The sequence below is a fragment of the Carassius carassius genome, chromosome 5, assembly GCF_963082965.1.
Source record: "Carassius carassius chromosome 5, fCarCar2.1, whole genome shotgun sequence".
NCBI lineage: Eukaryota > Metazoa > Chordata > Actinopteri > Cypriniformes > Cyprinidae > Carassius > Carassius carassius.
In genome coordinates, this window is record NC_081759.1 from 5,828,412 (window position 1) to 5,850,577 (window position 22,166).

General features: G+C 36.3%; 1 protein-coding gene across 1 annotated transcript in view; it reads right to left on the minus strand.

Moving 5' to 3' along the window:
* nos1 (nitric oxide synthase 1 (neuronal)) overlaps positions 1 to 22,166 on the minus strand; it is a 51,884-nt gene that overhangs the window by 25,001 nt on the left and 4,717 nt on the right. The window contains exons 3-11 of the mRNA XM_059549572.1: positions 18,526 to 18,652; positions 8,542 to 8,679; positions 5,879 to 6,024; positions 4,919 to 5,081; positions 4,650 to 4,741; positions 3,147 to 3,288; positions 2,674 to 2,813; positions 963 to 1,137; positions 298 to 399 (exon numbers count right to left, since the gene is read on the minus strand). Of these exons, the coding sequence (XP_059405555.1) occupies positions 298 to 399; positions 963 to 1,137; positions 2,674 to 2,813; positions 3,147 to 3,288; positions 4,650 to 4,741; positions 4,919 to 5,081; positions 5,879 to 6,024; positions 8,542 to 8,679; positions 18,526 to 18,652 (1,225 nt within the window). The remainder of the gene's footprint in view (positions 1 to 297; positions 400 to 962; positions 1,138 to 2,673; positions 2,814 to 3,146; positions 3,289 to 4,649; positions 4,742 to 4,918; positions 5,082 to 5,878; positions 6,025 to 8,541; positions 8,680 to 18,525; positions 18,653 to 22,166) is intronic.

The following is a 22,166-nucleotide window of genomic DNA, read 5'->3' on the forward strand; positions in this document are numbered from 1 at the left end:
AAGAAAAAAATAAACATTTATTTATATATATTGCCTAAAAAATACTGATTATGATTTTATTTATTACAGTATTATATCTATGTGTGTGTCTATTTGATTATTTATATTCATTTAATTAATTCATTGTTTATTGTTAATCTCCAGACAATCCTGACATTTCAAGTATCAGACTTAATTTTGATGAAAAATAAAGCCACATTGTCTAAACTCTACATGGTAATTAAAAGTAGGCTGTATCTTAAGATTTTGACATTTTTATTATTATTAAATTCTCCCATCCATGTGTGCTCAGCCCACCTGGAAACTATAAAGGACTGCAATGTTGATCTCCACCAGTGCCTGGTCCTTCCACAGAGATGAAGTCTTTCTCGTGTCCAGCCCCATCATTGTAGCTACTTCCTGGAATGAAGGGAATTAATCATACTGTACACATAGACTATTCATACTGTAATCTCTCAGGATCTGAACCAAGGTTAATAGAGCTGCCACTCGTGATCAGCCTCTATAGATCTGGAAGATCTGGAGCTACCGTAAGTCTCTCTAAAAATACATTCTATATTTAAAATACTGGACACACTTAACATGAATATGTCTTAAAAACCTTCTGAAAGCTGATTCTTAAATGATTTTAAATTATATTTGATAGACATTTATAACATTCGATGGGTTTATAATAACATGAAGGTGATTGAATGATCTTATAGATTATCAGGACATATTTGAGTACAGTATATATTTATATGTGGTAAAGCAAGCTGATTATATAGGCCATTATTGGCTTTTAGAAGTTAAAACTGTAAGTGAAATTATTTTGTAGTATAAAGGGAATGTGGAAGAGAAATTTTAATACTGAATGAGTAACATGTAATGCAGTCTGGGTTCATACTGTGGTAATGCAGTATAAAAAGTACAACTTCTCAATGATTCCGGCCGGGTTGATTTATTGCTGGCTGGTATGGTACCTCAAGTATGTTGTATCGAGAGCTGTCGCAGAAGTCTCTGACGCCGATCTCTGTCCCCATGTACCAGCCGCTGAAGGGGCAGGCGGTGAACTCCAGTCCCCCGATCTCTAACAGCATGTTCGACACAGCAGGAAGGCCATACCACTTTAGATTCAGCTCCTTAAACCATTCGAACCTAGACAGACACAGACCGCAGGACAGTCAATAGTGAACCCAGCGCAGGGAGAAAAGTTGCATGCAGAAATGCTTTTCAGCAAAAGGTTCTTGAGGTTTATTTGCATAAAATAATGTAGTCAAATATATAATCTTGGCATATGCAGATGTACACCATTAAGCTTTTAGAGTATTCCATTTACAGTTTCCATCATAATTTCTCTGTAAGTAAAAGTGCACATAGTGAGCACTGCCAAAACTGTCATTATCTCTAAACTGGCACCTGCAGGTTTCTCAGGTGTTGCGCTAAGAGGCCAAATCCGCCTGTGTCTGTAATTAATGCTGTAAACACAAGTACTCTGGTGGAATGGCTGATCCATGCAGAAGTTTTCACACAGTTATTGCACTAAATATGGCACCCATTATTGTCGCAGCACAATACCAGCATTTTCCCCACAAAGAAACAATATGTAAATGCATCTCCTCTATTTACATATGTTTATTTGGCTAGTCATTTCTTTGAGCAGTTTGAAGCAAAAATGAGATTATCCAAATTCCCACAAATTAGTCACTATAGGCCAAAATGTATAATAGTTATGAATTGTCATGAGATGCCATTTCCTAAGAATCTTTGACTTGTGCAGTTTGACTTCATAATGGTAAAATTGCTCACGTATAAAAAAGAAACAACCACACATAAAACACGGGAACATTGATTATATAAAACAAGTATGTTTTAGCCATCCTTCAACACTGAATTCAAGGTTTATTTCAAAATCCTCAAAAATGCCTTAGCGATGAGTACATTTACTGAATTTTCTGAATAAGAGTAGCACCATGGTCATTTTCATTTACAATTTAAAAAGCTGTTTATTTTTGCACATGGGAAGTATATGAGCATGAGAGTGTTCTGTTTTACTTCACCAATTTGCTAGAACATGTAGCTGAAAATTATTTTTTATCCATTTAATTCAGTTTAATTGCATTTGTCCACTTTTACCCTTTAATGAGAAGTTTATCTTTTTCTGCAAGACTTTTGAGTTAGTAGCTATGAATGTTTAGTTTAATGGTAGCTTGTGCTAAATTCTTTTCAACGCTGATTAATTTAAAAATATATAGATGCATGATGGACAATTCACTCTTATCTAGACCTGTGACACAGAGAGTATCTCAGGACCCAAGTATCTGATCATCTGAGACACATCAGTGTCAAACTGACAGCATTAAACAAGCAAACTGAAGCAGGATCTGGAAAAGGGGCATGATTTAAGCCAAATTAGCCCACGTTCCTGAATGTACGTGCATAAGAGGCAAGCTCTCAGCTTGAGTTCTCTGTTGCTATGCATCCTGAAGCTCTGCGCACAACAGCCTCTCTAATATGTGATTTCCCTTCGGTATGCACTGTATGACGCAGAATATTATCAGATTCTGGGTGGATGAACATTTGAGGTGCAAAGTGTTTTAAGAATTGGTGTGATTTAGTAATGTTTCTACACAAACTTGATGAGCATCATACTGAACCCCAATAAAACTCTGCAATATGTTTGCTTCTTCTTACTTTGGATGTGTGATGGGAACCTCAAGCACAAGATCACCAGGAATCTCAAAAAGCTCTGGATCGTTTCCATTGGCTTGGAGAAGAAGGGGCAAAACGTCAAAACGGCTCTTTGGAGCTTTCCATCCTTGCTGTATACAGATCTACAAGTCAAAACCAACATTACAGTTGTTGTTGGTTTTTTTTGGAATATGTTAGTTGGTCAACAAGCTAATGACCATCTTGGACCTGCTAAAGTCTTCTTAAAGTCTGCTAGAAACCAGCTACCAGGATTTTGCATGCCAAAAATCAACTCAAACACAATTAACATTCAACCCAGTGATAACAAGAAATTCCCATTATGTCAAAAAATATGTTTTTCTTTTTTAATGAATCAGTTTGATTCTTTATTTTTTTCAACATGCTTCATTCGATATGTTAGCAGGTGGCTGTGACTCTGATAATCGAAGCTATTGTAATGTAACTTCCCATCTCACCTCTGTAAGCTCCACCGAAGCCGGATCTCCGAGAATTGATCCATCTGGCTGCTTGTAGCCTGCGTACCGGATCAACTGGCTGTTCCACACCCGGAAGTCATGCTTCTCATCTGTCCTCTGGGGGAAGATGGTAATAGCCGATCTGCACATCAGAGACAAGGAGTAATACTGAGATCCCTCTGGTGGATTCATACTTCAAATCCTCTAATACAGTACAGGCAGTTTTTTACAGACTTGTGTGACTCTTAATTTATGTCTGTTAAATCAAACCAGTTTTATTTGTATAGTACAGTTCACAGAACAGATTGTTTCACAGTTGCATATAGCAGATTACAGCTGGGAAATAATATATTTTGTATTTTGCAACATGTGTCTTGCTTTGCTGGATCTTTCTCTCTCTTTTGGATCCTAGCAAAGTGATCTCCAGTTCTGATCTACCACTGATCTTTCTCCTGTTTTTCATTAGATAAGGAGTTAGGGTAACATATTGTATTTTTATCTTATTTTATTTTGTTAGGGAATTTTGTCTTTTCTGTTAGGTGCTAGCTTGGTGTTTGTCTGTTGGTTTGGCCTTTGCTCACCCCTGAAACTGTGTACTGAAATTTGAGCCCCTGAGAAAGTATCTGCAGATCCCTGTATAGTTTGGGTTGATTTTAATAACTTCAATGTACTTTAAATGTTCACCAAGAACTAGGAAAATACAAGTATTGGATCAGGGTTTGGTATCGGCAGATGCTCAATATTCGATGACCTGGATCAGATCGAGACATCCCTAATATTAACAATCAAGAATTTGAGAATTAGAATTTGTATAGTATATATTGCTTTTATTAGAGGTTACACTATGTATGCAGTATTTAAGGTGCTTGTGAAATAAAACTACCTGTTCCACAAGCAAACATAATCATGCTTCATTGCTGAAAATACATCACATTGATGTTCGACAATATGCTAAGAGCATAAAGTGTCAGTCCAACTAATCTAAATAACAAAGCCCCGTCACTCTCAAAATACAACTCTGGATGAAATTTGGGTCACCAGTCTGTTTGAAAAAACGCAGAGGAGCTTTTCTCGTTGCCTTGATTTGTTTATGTGCAGAAAAAGTGTGTAGGAGACCTCTAGTCATTTATTCTGGCAGATACTGATGATGTAAGAAGCAAGCACGGGGGCTTTTGACTGTATTAGAGTGTTTCCTCTCTTCTTGTTTTAATTTTCCCTTTCCTCACCCCTCTCTCACTCTCTCTGACTCTAATCATTCTGTTAGACTGACGCTAATTAAACAGAACAGAGAGTAAGTGTCGTGTATGATTAGCTTTGTAACGTGGCAGCGGGGCCAGAGCTCGGCAATGCTGTGGCAGGTGCTGTACTGAGGGCTGTGGAGCAAGGTGACAAAGAGAGAAAGGGAACACACACTTTGACAGGGAAGAAGGCAAGTCACAGGGAAAAGGAGATGCAGGAAAAGACAGGTAGAGAAATGAGCTAGTGAAAAATTGTCACAATAACCTGAGGTTTCCTTTGTTGGTGGCGTATTTGATGTGGTTGCATATGTAATTAAACATTCCATGAGCGGTTGTGCAATCTCGAGCATCGAACACCTCAAAAAGGAGAAATTCCTTATTAGGACACCTTATTTTCCCATTATAATTGCATTTCAATAGACATCACACTGTTGTAGCTCTTGAAAAGATGAAGGGAACTGGTTTATGAAAGATAGCTTTTTGGAAGTAAAATCATGTAATATATATATATAAAAAAAAACACACACACAATACCTGTAGTTTGGACCACTGGATCCGTCCCACACAGCGAGCTGCATTTCTCCATGCATGTTTAGCCCCATAGATCAGCTCTGTGTCCTTCAACTGATACGTTCCAGAAGATTCTATCTCTTTTTTAACCTCTTCTAGCCGGTCAACATGGGCCTTTGAGCCACATCTGTTCAGACAGAAGCCAAACATATAAAAGCACATTTAAAAAAATTTAATTACAATTAGCTAGTTATGCACTGTAAAGTAAATAAATAAATAAATTAGTGCTGAGCAACGATTAATCGGGATTAATCGCATCAAAATACAAAGTTTTGTTTACATAATATATATGTGTGTACTGTCTATATTTATTATGTGCATATAAATCCACACACATACATGTATACATTTCAGAAAAATATGTTGTTAATATATGAAATGTAAATACATATAAATATTATCTAAATATATACAGTATGTGTGTGTCTTTATATATACATAATACATTTATACAAAACACACACAAATATTATATAAACAAAAACTTTTATTTTGGATGCAATTAATTGTGATTAGCCGTTGCCCAGCACTAAAATAAATTAATTAATATTTTTGTCTTGAAAAAAAATTATGCATAAATTAATTTTTTGATATTGTTTTTTTGGAGAATATACTGTATACCGCATCTTGAATTAAGTGTACTTCTTTTACTCAGAATGCCCAGTTTTAAAGCTAAAATCTAAAAAAAATTGTGAGCTTTAAGAAAAATGACAATGGATTAAGATCGATAAACTTAATTCATAATATATTCTCTGAAAAAAAAAAAAAATATATATATATATAAAATATATAACAATCCGTCTTAAGTGCAAAAAATTAAACCATATATATATATATATCATTTAGTTTTCTTTATTTATTTGTATGTTATGCAGTGATGAAGGATATGAAACGGTGTGCATTAGATTTAAATTGTTCTCCTGCCTTTTGATTGATGTGTAGTACTGGTCAATAAAATCTGTTGCAAGCGGCAGCAGTTCCTCTTTTCTTCGGACTTCATCTGGTTTGCGACTGTGCTGGTTTGGCACCATAACAGAGCCTATACAAACTTGCTCAGTGCAGATCGGAACCTGCAAACAAAAAGCAACTAGCACAATAAAAAGACTGACTGTGTAAATCCAAACATGCTACATCAATCATGGAAATGTGCTACAGATAGCATTGTGCCTGTCTCACACATATTGTGTTTGTAGGAATGTAACTGCAACAGCAGGCACAAGTTGATACAGCATTTCTGCTTTATATCAGAACCGGCACATTTCTGACCAAAACAGATCGACATCAATCTGGCAGCATTTTATTATGATGGTTGTTTTACATATTGCAACAGTTTGGAACTGAAATGTCTGGTGAAAACTACAAAACGATTAATGTTCTGTTACTTTTGAAAATGAGACATCACCTACATTAAAGCAACACAATAATGTTAACAAACGCAAACGTGAGATAAAAAATACACTTTTGCTGAAGCAACCATGCCATTTTATCTTGTTTTTACAAATCTTTGAGCTCTTTTACTGTGGTTTACAAATTAATTTGGTAAATATGCTTTCATGTCATAACGTAAATTGTAAAAATGAGTTAGCAATATTGCAACCTGTTAAAATGTTTAAAGAAATGAAAATGTTGCTCACATGCTGCAAAACTTAATTGTCATGCAATAATACAAATGTATATTAATAATAAGTTTATTTTATATAGCGCCTTCCTGCTAATCATTTTATCATATTCTAATCTTATTTGAAACATGTGAAACCAACACACAGAGCTTAGGACTGATTGTATATGAATAATTCTGAATTTAAATCTTGCAGTTCATTTAGATATAAACTGTTGAGACAATCTTCCTTAAATAACAAATTGAATTAAACATGAAACCTAGAAGTAGAAAATTTAAATACTACGTTTTTGTTAAAGATATTATAAATTGTTTTACAGTGTAGATTTACATGAATATTCTATATCTATTCTTAATATTATTGAAATACAGAACTGAAATTAAAAATAAAGTAACACTGTTCACTACCCATATTAAAGATTTGACATTGCCTTCAAACCGCATTAATTTTTTTAAAAGTGATCCGTCTCCAGATCATTACTTGCTCCAGCATATTATAACTTATGTATCCCAAGTTTCCCATCTGTGGCATGTACTGGGACACCTGTGTGACTTTACCCAAACAAGAATTTATCCTAATGGTGCTTAGCACAAGAATGTTAAAAATAAAATAAAGATGTTCATTACATTCTTCACATTCACCCGCCATAAGGGACTGTGAATGCAGCCATGCAGCTGTAATATTCTGTAGAGTTGGAGATGCAACCCAAAAATCTTTCAGAAAGTTATTTTATAAAAAAAATTACACCATCTGTAATTAGCGTCAATTAGCATGCAAAGCCAGCTCACGAAAGTGCACAGAAATTCATGACTCCCTCTTGGAAGGATGATTCAGATTTAGAGAGATGTTGAGAGTTCTGCAAACATGTTGTCATACAGACTAGTGTCTACAGCAAGAGACGAAGGCTAATTTTAAACCTCAGCTCATTTATGACATATGGATCCTATAGGAGCAGTAAAATTGGAAGCAAATGCTAATAGCAAAAGTTCTAGTTCTAGTTCTGCATCATGTCAAAATGACCCTAATTATGAGTTTTTGGCATGTAAAATGGCTCATAGTTCTCCAACTAAACTGTTGCGGCATAATGTAAAACAACCAAGATGGCAGCAGCTAAAGTTACTTTGTTGGCAACCATTGTTTGATATGGCATTTTAATATAACCAGTCTTTTTGGCAAGAAGTGATTAAGGTAGCATTTTTCGATCATTACCATTAAAGCAGCACTTGGATCCATTTTGGCTTTAAGAGGAGGTTCCTCTTCTTCAAATTCAGGAAAAAATGTGGCAACACTTAACAATAATTTGTTAACATTAATAAAGTCATTAACATTAACTGACAGAGAGCAATATATAATTTAAAGCATTTACTAATCTCTGTTAATGTTGGTCAATAAAAATACAATTGCTCATTGTCAGTTCAGTAATCGACAAATGTAAACAGATAAAAAAATCACTTTTATTATTAAATATTATTAAATGTTATTAAATGTTAAAATTAGCAATAACTAAGATGAATAAATTCTGCTGGAGTATTAGTTACTGTTAGTTCAAGTTCACGAACATTAATAAATTGTGTAGGATTGAAACGATATGCACTTAAATTGCAAGTACATTTTTCTAAATAATTGCAAAGAAATGGCAAGTAACACTGAATTAAGAATTTTAAGAAGTAGTAAAAGCTGAAATAGTGTTTTCTTGCTGAACATACTCTAATAATCTTTATGTAAAACTTAAAAAAAATCATTTTAGAGCATAATATGAAGAAATTAAAACTTAATGTCAAGTATTAACACAAAATTTAAATTGATTTTAATTCAGTTCTGAATGGCGCACAAACCAATTATTCTTCTTCTTATTTTTTTTTGTAAGAGCTCTGCTGTGTCAGTAATAACAAAGATGATATTTCTTTATACACTCAACTAAATGTAGTTCATACATATAAGCCTACCTAGAATCGACATCAAACATACCTCGCTGGAGCTGAGATGTAAAGTATCATTGTATAAAGCTCCAGTTTCCCAGTTCTTCACTTTCATGAATCTGGGACACTTGGTGGGACTTCCATTCTGCACAGTCTTAGTGGGGGAAACTCTCCCAGGGGACTGCGGCTGTGGAGGAACAAACAGTACACCTTATTATTAGCAACTCGCCTCAAATTTGTCCATTGGCAAACACATTTATCCAAAATGACTCCCTGTACCTGAACAATTAAAAAGAACATTCTGGTTATCAACATAGACATTTAACCTTCAATATTACACTCTGAATGGTTCCAAAAGGTGTTTTGTTGTTTTTTCCTTTCACAGTAATGACACAGAAGAACCTTTTTTGGTTTCCCAAAGAACCTTTCAGTAAATGGTTCTTAAAATATTTTTTTTATCTAAAGAATTATCTAATTATCTAAAGAACTCTTGGAAAGTTTCCATTACAAGAATGTTAAAGAATGTTAAAACAACATCGTCACAATGTCGTCTTTTACTCCCAAAATCAAAGCTGCTAAAGATGCAGTGGACTACGTTTGTTTTTGAAGCGAAAATGTGTCTATGTTCACTCGAATCATGATTCACAACAGAAGAAGTGAGTATGTTTTTTTTGTTTTTTTACTTTTATTGCCTTTCTTTAATAATGTGCTAGTTAGCAAGTTTCACGTTGAATGTAGCTAAAGTTTACAGTCTCTCTGAGCAGCTCAGAAGAGAGGGGCGGGACGAGCAGAGCTCATTTACATTTAAAAGAAAATGCAGTGTAAATAGTGTGTTGTTTTACACTACCATTGAGAAATTGTAACCAAAGTATGTTATAGACTTTTCATTAAGACCCTAAAGAATCATACCAAACTGTGGAAAATGGCCATCTGATGACCTCTTTAAAGTACGTGTTTTGCGCACCAGAAAATCTGTTATGTCCGGTAATGTATCCATGGCTTGCAGTGCTTAAGTTAAAATACTGAATGCTGAATAATAAAATGTTAAAACGTGTTTTTATAATTCTGAACTTTACTCTGATCGGGAGCTGTATATGCATGTGTGCTCGTCTGTTTTCAATTCAAAAATATATATATTTTTTAATGTTTATTTATGTTCATTTCATGCTTTGCATAAATATGAAAATACAATACAGTGATCTGACACAACACATTAAAGAGTCATAAAACGGTTGAAAGCTGAGACATTGTTTCATACCAGAAGTAAGCTGCTCTGTCTTGCAATGCGCTGTCAGTTTCATCTTTTGCTCTGCAGTGTATTTTTACTGCGTTAGAATGTAACTAAGGACGTAACTAAGGAGGGAGGCTCTTTGCGAACGGTCTTTACCTCACACTGTAAAAGAAACCAAGTTACAGAAACCACAAAAGTAACATTAGAGATACCATCAGACCCAAGAGAAAACTCTAGTCACTTAAGTGGCATTATGGCAGCTTCAGATGAAAGCTCTTTTAGGGAAGTCAGAAGATTAAAGGAGAGTTTTCTAGGACCTCAGTCTGTATTCCGCCTTGGTTCATGGAATGTGCGGACTATGTATGAGACATCCAAAATAACACAGGTTATCAAAGACATGGAAAGATATAACCTGGACATACTGGGAATAAGTGAGAGCAGATGGACTGGTTCAGGACACAAGATAACAAGTGAGGGCTCACCATCCTTTTCTCTGGCAGAGATGGCCATCATTCAAGTGGTGTAGCACTTATTATTAAGAAGGATGTAACTAAATGCCTGTTAGAGTGGGAACCCATCAGTGATCGCTTAATTAAAGTGAGATTAAACTCCAAATACTGTAAATTGGCCATACTGCAGTGTTATGCTCCTACCATTGAGGCAACAGATGAGGTCAAAGATAAATGGTATGATCAAGTACAACATGCTGTTAGTAACGTCCCACAGCATGATTTGCTCCTGATGATAGGAGACATGAATGCCAAAGCAGGCAGTGACAATACCAACAGGGAAGAGTCTATGGGGTGCCACAGTTGTGGAAACATCAATAACAATAGAGAAAGACTTGTTGACTTCTGCCTTAACAAGAGTTTTGTTATTGGTGGTACCATCTTTACTCACAGAGACATTAATAAATTGACATGGAGATCACCAGATAGTCATACAGTAAACCAAATTGACCATGTTATCATTAATAAGAAATGGCGCCAATCCCTGCAAGCTGTGAGGGTCCATACCGGAGCAGATGTCGGCAGTGATCACTTCTTGGTTATAGCTTAGGTGAAGTTAAAACTACAGGCCACAAAAAACATTAAACAACATCGAAATATCTTTGATGTCGGTATGTTACGTCAGCCAGACATTGCAAAAACCTTTTCCATCAAGCTGGGAAATCGTTTTGAAGCACTTACAGATAAAGAGGGCCAAGAGCAAGAGAATGTGGAAGATACATAGGGCAAGATCAAGGAGGTTATCCTAGAGACTGCTAAAGGAGTGATTGGCTACAGGATAAAGAAGAACAAGCCATGGATAACACCTAGTACTTGGGAAAAGATTTATGAAAGAAGAGTAGCCAAGGAAAAACGATTGAGTGACAAATCACCCAGACTCATAGAGAAAGCTCAAGAATAGTACAAGTCCAGAGATAGAGAATTAAAGAAAAGTGCCCACAATGACAGGAGAACTTTTGTAGAGAAACTGGCATATAAAGCCAAAAATGCTGCATTACAGGGAAAACTGAATAAGGTTTAAAAGATTACCAAGCAGCTTACTGGTCAAAAAAGCATACCAGTAGAGGACAAAAAGGCAAGATAATAACAACAAAAAAAGAACAGGCTGCCAGGTAGGTACAATACTAGAAGTACTAAGAAGTACTAAACCACCCGGAACCAGATGAGCCAGCCAATCCCACCCCAACCAACAATACTAAAGGAAAATTCCGCCTCACACCAAAAAAGAGGTAGCGGATGCCATTAAGGCCATGAAATCAGGTAAAGCACCAGGGATTGATTCCTTGCAAATAGAGCTACTGAAGGCAGATATTCATATATCAGCCAACATGTTAACAGACCTTTTCCAAAAGATTTGGGATGAAGACACTATCCCAAAGGATTGGAGCAAAGGCCTCATATTCAAACTGCCCAAGAAAAAAGACCTCAGCAATTGTAACAACAGGAGGGATTTTACACTGCTTTCTATTCCCAGCAAGGTTTTCTGTAGGATCCTGTTGAAGAGGGTCGATAGAGCAATAGACCAAAAATTGAGAGAAGAACAAGAATGTTTTATATTTGGCATGTTTGTGTGCTGCTGTGCGCCCCTGTGTTTAATAAGAAGCGTGTACGCTCTTTAAAATAACAAAGAAAAAACATTGGATCAGACTTTAGACCAGGTTTGAGCGAGTCTATGGCACAGTCTATTTTCAGCTCCTTAAAATAGCAATGCACCTGAACACACCTCTTTTTTAGACCAGGACGCCCATGGGCGCAAAAATGAGTGCAAATGCATTTGCTAATTAAATGACATGGCGCTGGACGGGAAAATGCGAACAGCGCCGGACTGAAACTATCAAACACACTTGTGCTGTGCCTTGTGTCGCATTACACCGGGTGTATGATTGGGCCTTATCTGTATTAATGCTCTCATTTCTGACCCAGTTAACATCGAGAGAGAGCCAGTCGAGGATATGAATGATTTGAATGTGTTATTAGCACTGATAACGGAGCCCAAAAAGATATCAAGACCCGAATAATTAAAGCAAGAGGAGTTTTTAGCAGACTCAGAACCATCTGGAAGTCCAAAGAGCTAAGCCTCAAAACAAAGATCAAACTCTATAACAGCAATGTTAAATCATTGCTTTTGTATGGCTCTGAATGTTGGAGAGTAGTGAAAGAAGACATGAGCAAGATAGATGCCTTCCATAATAGTTGCCTTCTGATCTGTAACATATACTGGCCCAATACCATCTCCAATACCGATCTCTACAGAGATACAGGATCAAATACCATATCTCAGGAGATCAAGATACGTTGATTAAGATGGCTTGGTCATATAGTATGCCCTGTGAAAGAAAATCTAAAGTGGTACTGATTTGGACACCACCTGGCAAACACAAACCTGGCAGGTCAAGAATAACATGGCGATGTACAGTGGAGATACATCTGGAAGAAATGGGTCTCTTATAGGGGGAACACAGTACAAAGCCCAGGACAGACCCAGATTTAGAGAGTTAGTTGCGGCCTTTTGTCCCACGTGGGATGAAGAGGATTAAGATAAGGTAATGACATGACTTGCTCAAAGTTGTCCATGGGATAATCAGCACTATTAAGTTCTAATTGAGCTTTCATTTTCAGAGAAAATAAAATACACATGACTTGCCATTCAAAAGATTACTGTAATTTGCCACATGTACAAATGTATCAGTAGTTGACATTGTTAATCCAATGGAAATCAATCTAGCAGCCATTATATTCCTCATGAAGACCCAGTTCACAGGCTGACAGTTTCGGCACCACATCACTTGTATAACTGTGGTGGTTTCTGATGGTATGAATGCAAACTTCAATATCAGCCATGGCCCATTATGTTCACTATCCCCAGAAAGAATAGTGCATGGGCGTCTTTCTCCTCAATTGATTCTCCTCAAAAGACAGATCAGTCCTTCTCAGTCTCTGGCTACACAGCACACGCAACGTACACGATTATTATCTCAAAGCCACCATGCTGCCCTTGGCTGGCAAAGAATGTGCCACACTCATGTTTACGCATATGAGACATCTGAGGCAGAACAGATGAGAAGAACCATCTTGTCAGAAGCAAAATGTGAGGACAAAAGGCGGATATGATACACCCTTACGCATACAAGTGTACACTGTGACAGGAAGGCAGTGTGAAAGAAAAGTGTAAAATTGAAAAAGCAAACTTCAACTGAAAGGGTTTTGTAAGGATTCTGTGTACATGACAGCATCGCCCCGGGCAACAACTGACACACACACAACCACGTGTGTGCGAACGGGCTGGAATATTCGGCAACACCATCGACACTTCGAGACCACTTACCCAAACCGAAGCACTTCAGAAACAAGCACTCGATACACTCATTCAACTTTCACAGCCCACCAGAACCCACCTTCACTGCTGCACCTCTTTATTCAACTTAGTGCTCGACAACGGCCCTGCGGCCGTTGTCTACGTCTCATCCTTCTCACCATAGCTGTATTAACACAAGATTCATTATGTAAAAGAGTAACACCAGCTGATTTGACAAACTCATTTTCACAAGCTGCTAATAAATAAAACATTCAGAATGACTAATAAGCTGAAAAGATTGTGTTTATATGGATGTCATGGAAATTGTCTGCATAAATACCTAATACTGGCTTTATTTACTTAATATGGCTAGTAGACAGTTGCTAATTATGGCTAGACTAGTTGCTAAATCTCTAGATCTTAATCAGATAAGATGCCATATTGCATTTAACACTGATGAAAACGAGGCTGTGAGGGATAAACCAAAGACTGGATAAACTTTACACTAAAACGCACAGTTTAAAGATCAAAAATCATGTCATTTTGACAACTCACAGCTTTCAAAACGGTTTATGGAAATTTCATCTAGTGAAAGATTTTAAAATAAAAAGACATTTCGACAGCTGAACTACCATGAAACTATCTCATTTTCAATCCTGACAAAAAAAATGTATATGGCGCTAGGTCTACCCTGGTCTAATTGTTTGACAATATCAATCAAATATCAAATAAATTACACTTTCTGCTTTGTTACCTTTACTCCTACTAAATTACATCGACTACAATACATTTCCTACTAAATGTTTGCATCACCAATCATGAATTTATGAATATCTAAATATATTTATCAATATAATTAAGGGAAGTCGTGGCCTAATGGTTAGAGAGTCAGACTCCCAATCGAAAGGTTGTGGGTTCGAGTCCCGGGCCGGCAGGAATTGTGGGTGGGGGGAGTGCATGTACAGTTCTCTCTCCACCTTCAATACCACGACTTAGGTGCCCTTGAGCAAGGCATTGAACCCCCAACTGCTCCCCGGGCGCCGCAGCATAAATGGCTGCCCACTGCTCCGGGTGTGTGCTCACAGTGTGTGTGTGTGTTCACTGCTCTGTGTGTGTGCATTTCGGATGGGTTAAAATGCAGAGCACAAATTCTGAGTATGGGTCACCATACTTGGCTGAATGTCACTTCACTTCACTTCATATTTACAATGTGAGCATGAGTTGTGATCACAATATAGCATTTCTAAATCACTTTACTACATATCGGTTATTCTTTAAAAGTATAATAACAACAATAAGAAGAATGAGACAAATTTATATTTTAAAATGTAATTTAGGTCACTTTAGATGGAAGCATCTGTCAAGTGCATAAATGTATTAACTTACTTCAGCAAGTAAAGTAATTTTTTGATGATCAAGATCTGCTAGATCAACCTCTGACATGGTAAATAATAACATTTTATAAGTAATAGATATACACAATAGCTAATGATATATATGCATGTAACAACATAATTATTAAATAATATATTTTTGAACTTGTTGAATGCTGTTTTGACATTAGCATCCAGGAGAGGAACTATCTGTTTTATAATTGAACTTATGAGGGCCTGGAATTAATCAAAATATAGATGGTTAAATAGTATTGCTTGTTTTTCATGCAGAGCTTCAAAGACAGCAATATCATTGTTTTATGATGTTAGCAGCTCATCTGTCCGACTGCTTCGCACCACTTCCACTGGCTGAGCATTCCTTATTAGAGCTAAATTATGCAGGGCACTGCTGTTAGCCTTGGAAAACTCAGCAAATTTATAAAAAATCTCAACCCCATCAGACAGACTGAAAGGTTATTATCATCTCAAACCTTGCACCTGTGTTGCTTTAGCGGGTTTGCAATTACGAACACAATTAAACATGCATTCGGTCTTGTGTGTGCGAGGTTAGCTTTCCAAAGTACAGACACTTCTTAAAAAAACAAACTATTGCATTTGCAGCTCGACATAGAAAAGTTTAGAATTGTCTAAAGCAAGCTTATAAGAACACTCAGTTGTCATCATTTCAGCAGCAGGAATATTCTGTATCTTACAGCATATTGAGAATAGGCATGCTCCAGCAAATTCATTAACCACCAATTTGTGTCAGTGAGAATATGCTAAAAGTGCAAAATGTCATCATACACTTCTGTTATAACAGGTTATTATAGAGTAGCCAAGGTCTCACACTGTCAGACTGAAGTGAAGATTTGAAGGTGCAAGAGAATGTGTTATTTCCCCTTAGCCTTTGCAGATAGTGTCATATCTGACTGGCCATTTAAAGTCAACGTGATTGAAATAACACTTGCACATTTAAATGTATACAGCGTCGAAATTCATCTGTCCTAAATGATATGAAAGATTAGATTTAGTGCATCGTAGTATGTTTATAAAAAGAACGCTGAAAGTGCCTGGGTGGTACTCAATGTCTAAACAGTAATATTTTTGGTAGTGTGTATCCTTGCATGGTTTTTTTTAGCTGTAGTGCATTACTGCCCACCCATTTTTCAGCAACAAAAGTATTTTTCCATTAATTTTTCATATAGGGATTTGTATAATGGAAGTCTTCATTTAAAGGCATGAACCAACTGACTATAGAGGTTAAATCTATAGGATGACTGAATTTCTAAATTGCCTAATATGATTGGGTTTGGCTTTATTCTCCTATTATTTTCACACTTGACTAAAAGGTATTTGGACCATTTGAGACCTGCTGAGCCCATATCCACCACGGAATAAAACATAAAAAGGTAAATGTGATGTTTTATCTCACAGTCCTGATTTATTTTTATTTATTTATTTATTTATTTTATTTTTTCACAGAATTGCGACATAGTGTGAACTGTCAGTAATATTAATTCAGAATTTATATCTCCCCATTCAGACTTTTCTTCTCAGAATTCTTAGTTCATATCTCACAAATCTGAAAGTAAAAATGGTGAGGTTAAAATGTCACAATTAACATTAATATTTTGTGGTGGAAACGGCCTTCAGTATAAATCATACAAACTGCAAACAACACCCCAAACCACCTTTTCAAGCAGACTTGGATGCACATCTAAGGACTTGGCTCTATTTCAAAAGATGCCGTTTGTAAGGACTTTTTAAAAATATAATGCACAATTAATGCATATTTTGCTGTAAATCTTGACATTTCATTGATGACAAATGTTATACTAGTTATACCCCGCCCACAACTATATTATACATTAGCTTTCATCTGATTGGCTGTGATTGTGTAGCACCTTTGCACTTATTGTGGAAAGACAAAGTAGTTGCTGCTGGAAATTTGTTGCCTTGTTAGGACAAGCTGTAAGTGTTCACATATCATCTCAACAGTCATTGCATCTTTCTGTCACACATATAATGTCAGACATTGTGCAAAACAATCACACGCTGCCTTGGTCTAATGTTCTTGTCTTTGTATTTCTCTTGTACTCTCTCACTCTCCCCCTTCCTCGTCTTACTCACTGATGATTAATCATCCACCAAACACTGTATTACATTAAGCATAGAGACTCCGTCTTGGACCACACAGCTGCATCCATTCATTCCTCTGCTTTCTTGGATCACCTCCATCCATCCGGTTTCTTTCAGAAGGATAATGCGTCACAAGAGGCCAGATGAGAGAGTCATGTGCTGTTGTGAAAAGTAAGCACTGCTACCCCCACAACCAAAACTGTAGAAACACATGCTACACCAGCACTGAGCTGGCAGGTCCAGAGAAAGCCAGGTGAGGCTTTCATATGGTTACTTGCAAGTAAGCCCTGCTTGAAATATTAGACTTGCAATTAATTCTGAACTACCTGACATGAAGACTCCACTTAAATCTTTTTTTGTAGCTCATTTCATTTATAGGTGTGCTTTGTATTGTATTATTGTAATTTTGTTTATATGGTTAGAGTTTGAAAACCACTCAACTAAAGTTTCTTTGTTGAATTATGTGGTCCTTTTCTCATATATGGCTCTTTGGAAAGCATGCATTAAGTTACATTATAGTGTCTTCAGATCAGTCAGCATTCTTTTCGTTGCTGTTTTCTTGTAATTTTGTTTTCTTTTGTTGTAAACTAGTTTTGCTTTAGGACCCATATTTTGCATGCAGACTATTGTACAAAACTAAACAAAATTGTTCATATAGCCAAACATTAAAACTCATTACCATTACCATGAATTGTACAAACAATATGTAGAATATATGTAAAATCAAATGCGGATGTACAGAAATTCTTGTTTTGTAATTAATCAGCAGCAGAAATCTAATTTACTTTGAATTGCTGTGATAAGCTGTCTTGCATTCAAAAGTTTGAGGTTGGTAAGAGGTTTTTAAAAAAGACAGTGCTGCATGTTTTTCAATTAAAATACTTTAAAATGATACTGTGAAATAGTGTTATGATGTAACATTTAAAAAAAATCTAATTGAATATATTAAAATAATTACAAAGCTTAATTTAATGCATCATTACTCCAGTCTACAGTGTCACAAGATCCTTCAGAAATCTTTCTAACATGCTTATTAGCTGCTCAAGAAACATTTTATTATTATTATTATTATTAACGTTGAAAACAGTTTGAGGTTTTGGTTTCTGTTTGGTTTTTAATTTAGATTTTCATGTATTAACACCAATACATTTAGTTGTATTTTATTAGTAGTAATTAGCATAGTTTTACCCAGCTTTTCATCATCCATGAGAACCACTGCTTTAAAACCAGAGTACAACTTACACTTAAGTACAGTTCTTCTAAAGAAATAGAGAATAAAAAGTTTGTGGAACTATATCCTGTAATTCTTTTAAAGAGTAGGACATTAAATATCTGTCAGCTGTCGAGCAGATCAGGCCATATTAACAGTAAAGAACAACTTCAATATTTATGTACTTGCACCTTTAAAAAAATAAATAATCCTAGATTACTGACTCACTCACAGTCCTTCAAAGCCACATGTAAAGCCATTTAGACTGTATTTTACCTTGTCACTCTCTGAGTAAGGGTTGTTAAGCACTGTAGGCATGTTGTCCTTTCTCCAGAGGTCATCAAACACTCTGTCGTTATCCGACGCCAGCTGGGCGTTCTGTCCATTTCCCACACCAAGGTCTCTGAAAGTCCCAAACAGCTCAAACATCAGCCAGAAGAAAACAGGTCTAGATGTACAATGACTCAAAAACATTCAGTTAAATTATTTGATGTCTACTGTATATTACTTTGCACACTTTTACATTAATGTTGTAAACTGAAGGAATGAAAAAACAAAAACAACTATCTGCCATAAATAACAACATGCCTCAGATGCGGTCTGTAGAGCTTCACTTCAATTTCTCTAAAACATTAATGTCCCAAGGCTACCAATGTGCTTCAGTTATATATTCATTCTCAAGTTATTTTATAATCAGATTTAGTATTTAGGTTTAGATTTAAGTATAACGTATAATTAAAAAGTGTAAAAAAACGCTTACTAATGTTTTTTTTTTCATTTATCACAAATGTGAGAAGAGTGGGAGAAGCTTGATTTGTTTGGAATGAAACGCTGCCATCTCTGTTCACCAGTGGGATTAATATTCCAAGCCTAATTATAATTTGTTTAGTTCTTCGAATACAGAAAATAAATCTGGTGTGTACTTTTTCAAATAACAAAACACTCTGAGGCAATTGTTAATCATTGCAACCAGTAGTCAAGTTTGGGGTGGGACTATCTGTTTAACTGACCAATGGCAAAAAGGAGGGGAGTGTTCTGGAAACCTGTTTGAAATCAGTAAATATTTACATATTACACACTTCAAGTTTAAAGGGACAGTTCAACCAAAAATTCTGTCATTAATTACCCTCATGTCGTTCCAAACCCGTAATATTTTTTTTTTATGAAATCCGAGAGCTTTCTGACCCTCCCATAGACCTCAAGTGAACTTCCTCGGTCAAGGCACAGAAAAGTACCAAAATGATCGACAAAGTAGTCCATGTGACATCAGTGGTTCAACTGTAATGTTACGAAGCTACGATAATCCTTTTTTTTGTGCAAAAAAAAACAAAAATAACGACTTTATTCCATATTTTCTACTCTACTTGACCATGGTAGTTCCCTTGCGGTCTATGGGAGGGTCAGAGAGCCCTCAGATTTCATCAAAAATATCTCAAATAGTGTTCCGAAGATGAAAAAGATCTTATGGATCTAACCCTGAAACAACATACAGAACTAATATATATTGCTACAAGTCTGATTGCATAATATAATTGCTATTAATAGTGTTCATCATCTGGTTGACTACGTCTTGTATTAATTTTTCTGAAAATTCCTGTAATATGCACATAAACTGACAGTCACCACATATAAGCTACTACTAAATATTGAAGAAACATAATTTTCTGTAAAGTTGCCTTGCAATGATTTGTATCGTAAAAAGTGGTATACAAATAAACGTGAATTGAATTGAATTATGGGTTTGGAATAACACAAGGGTGAGTAATTAATGACAGTTTTTTCTTTTTTGGGTGAACTATCCTTTTAAGCTACAACCCGAATTCCGGAAAAGTTGGGACGTTTTTTTTTTATTTTTAATAAAATGAAAACTAGAGGAATTTCAAATCACATGAGCCAATATTTTATTCACAATAGAAAATAGATAACGTAGCAAATGTTTAAACTGAGAAATTTTACACTTTTATCCACTTAATTAGCTCATTTAAAATTTAATGCCTGCTACAGGTCTCAAAAAAGTTGGCACGGGGGCAACAAATGGCTAAAAAAGCAAGCAGTTTTGTAAAGATTCAGCTGGGAGAACATCTAGTGATTAATTAAGTTAATTGATATCAGGTCTGTAACATGATTAGCTATAAAAGCTTTGTCTTAGAGAAGCAGAGTCTCTCAGAAGTAAAGATGGGCAGAGGCTCTCCAATCTGTGAAAGACTGCGTAAAAAAATTGTGGAAAACTTTAAAAACAATGTTCCTCAACGTCAAATTGCAAAGGCTTTGCAAATATCATCATCTACAGTGCATAACATCATCAAAAGATTCAGAGAAACTGGAGAAATCTCTGTGCGTAAGGGACAAGGCCGGAGACTTTTATTGGATGCCCGTGGTCTTCGGGCTCTCAGACGACACTGCATCACTCATCGGCATGATTGTGTCAATGACATTACTAAATGGGCCCAGGAATACTTTCAGAAACCACTGTCGGTAAACACAATCCGCCGTGCCATCAGCAGATGCCAACTAAAGCTCTATCATGCAAAAAGGAAGCCATATGTGAACATGGTCCAGAAGCGCCGTCGTGTCCTGTGGGCCAAGGCTCATTTAAAATGGACTATTTCAAAGTGGAATAGTGTTTTATGGTCAGACGAGTCCAAATTTGACATTCTTGTTGGAAATCACGGACGCCGTGTCCTCCGGGCTAAAGAGGAGGGAGACCTTCCAGCATGTTATCAGCGTTCAGTTCAAAAGCCAGCATCTCTGATGGTATGGGGGTGCATAAGTGCATACGGTATGGGCAGCTTGCATGTTTTGGAAGGCTCTGTGAATGCTGAAAGGTATATAAAGGTTTTAGAGCAACATATGCTTCCCTCCAAACAACGTCTATTTCAGGGAAGGCCTTGTTTATTTCAGCAGGACAATGCAAAACCACATACTGCAGCTATAACAACAGCATGGCTTCGTCGTAGAAGAGTCCGGGTGCTAACCTGGCCTGCCTGCAGTCCAGATCTTTCACCTATAGAGAACATTTGGCGCATCATTAAACGAAAAATACGTCAAAGACGACCATGAACTCTTCAGCAGCTGGAAATCTATATAAGGCAAAAATGGGACCAAATTCCAACAGCAAAACTCCAGCAACTCATAGCCTCAATGCCCATATGTCTTCAAACTGTTTTGAAAAGAAAAGGAGATGCTACACAATGGTAAACATGCCCCGTCCCAACTATTTTGAGACCTGTAGCAGAAATCAAAATAGAAATGAGCTCATTTTGTGCATAAAATTGTAAAGTTTCTCAGTTTAAACATTTGCTATGTTATCTATGTTCTATTGTGAATAAAATATTGGCTCATGTGATTTGAAAGTCTTTAAGTTTTCATTTTATTAAAATTTAAAAAACGTCCCAACTTTTCCGGAATTCGGGTTGTAGATAACACTTCAATGTTAATCTACTGTTTTTTAAATACATTTTATCATCCGCCCAAGAAAATCATAAACTTGAATGGTTAAAATTGAGACGCCATTTATGTTAGGATAAGACATTGTCACGTTTGGGTACACAGGAGATGTGAGATCCAAGTGAAGTGTGAGATTTATTGGACAATCCAAAATCAGAGTCAAAACAAGCCAGGGTCGTAACCAAACATCAGTCCAAAACAGAAACAAACAAATAAACAAACAGGATCAAGAACAGGAACTAGAAAACTAGGAACACGAGGAAACCCAGTGATGGAAAGTAAGGACTCCATGCAGACAAACAGAAAAGGACTGGTTAATATAGGGAGGATAATGACTAACAAGTGAAGACACCTGAGTGCAATTAACAGAAGTGCAATTACTGTGATGAAGGGACAAGGCTAGTGGGAGTTGTAGTGCCTATGGTGAGGTGCCTATGGGGAAGTGAGACCACTAGTGGACACCCAGGGAA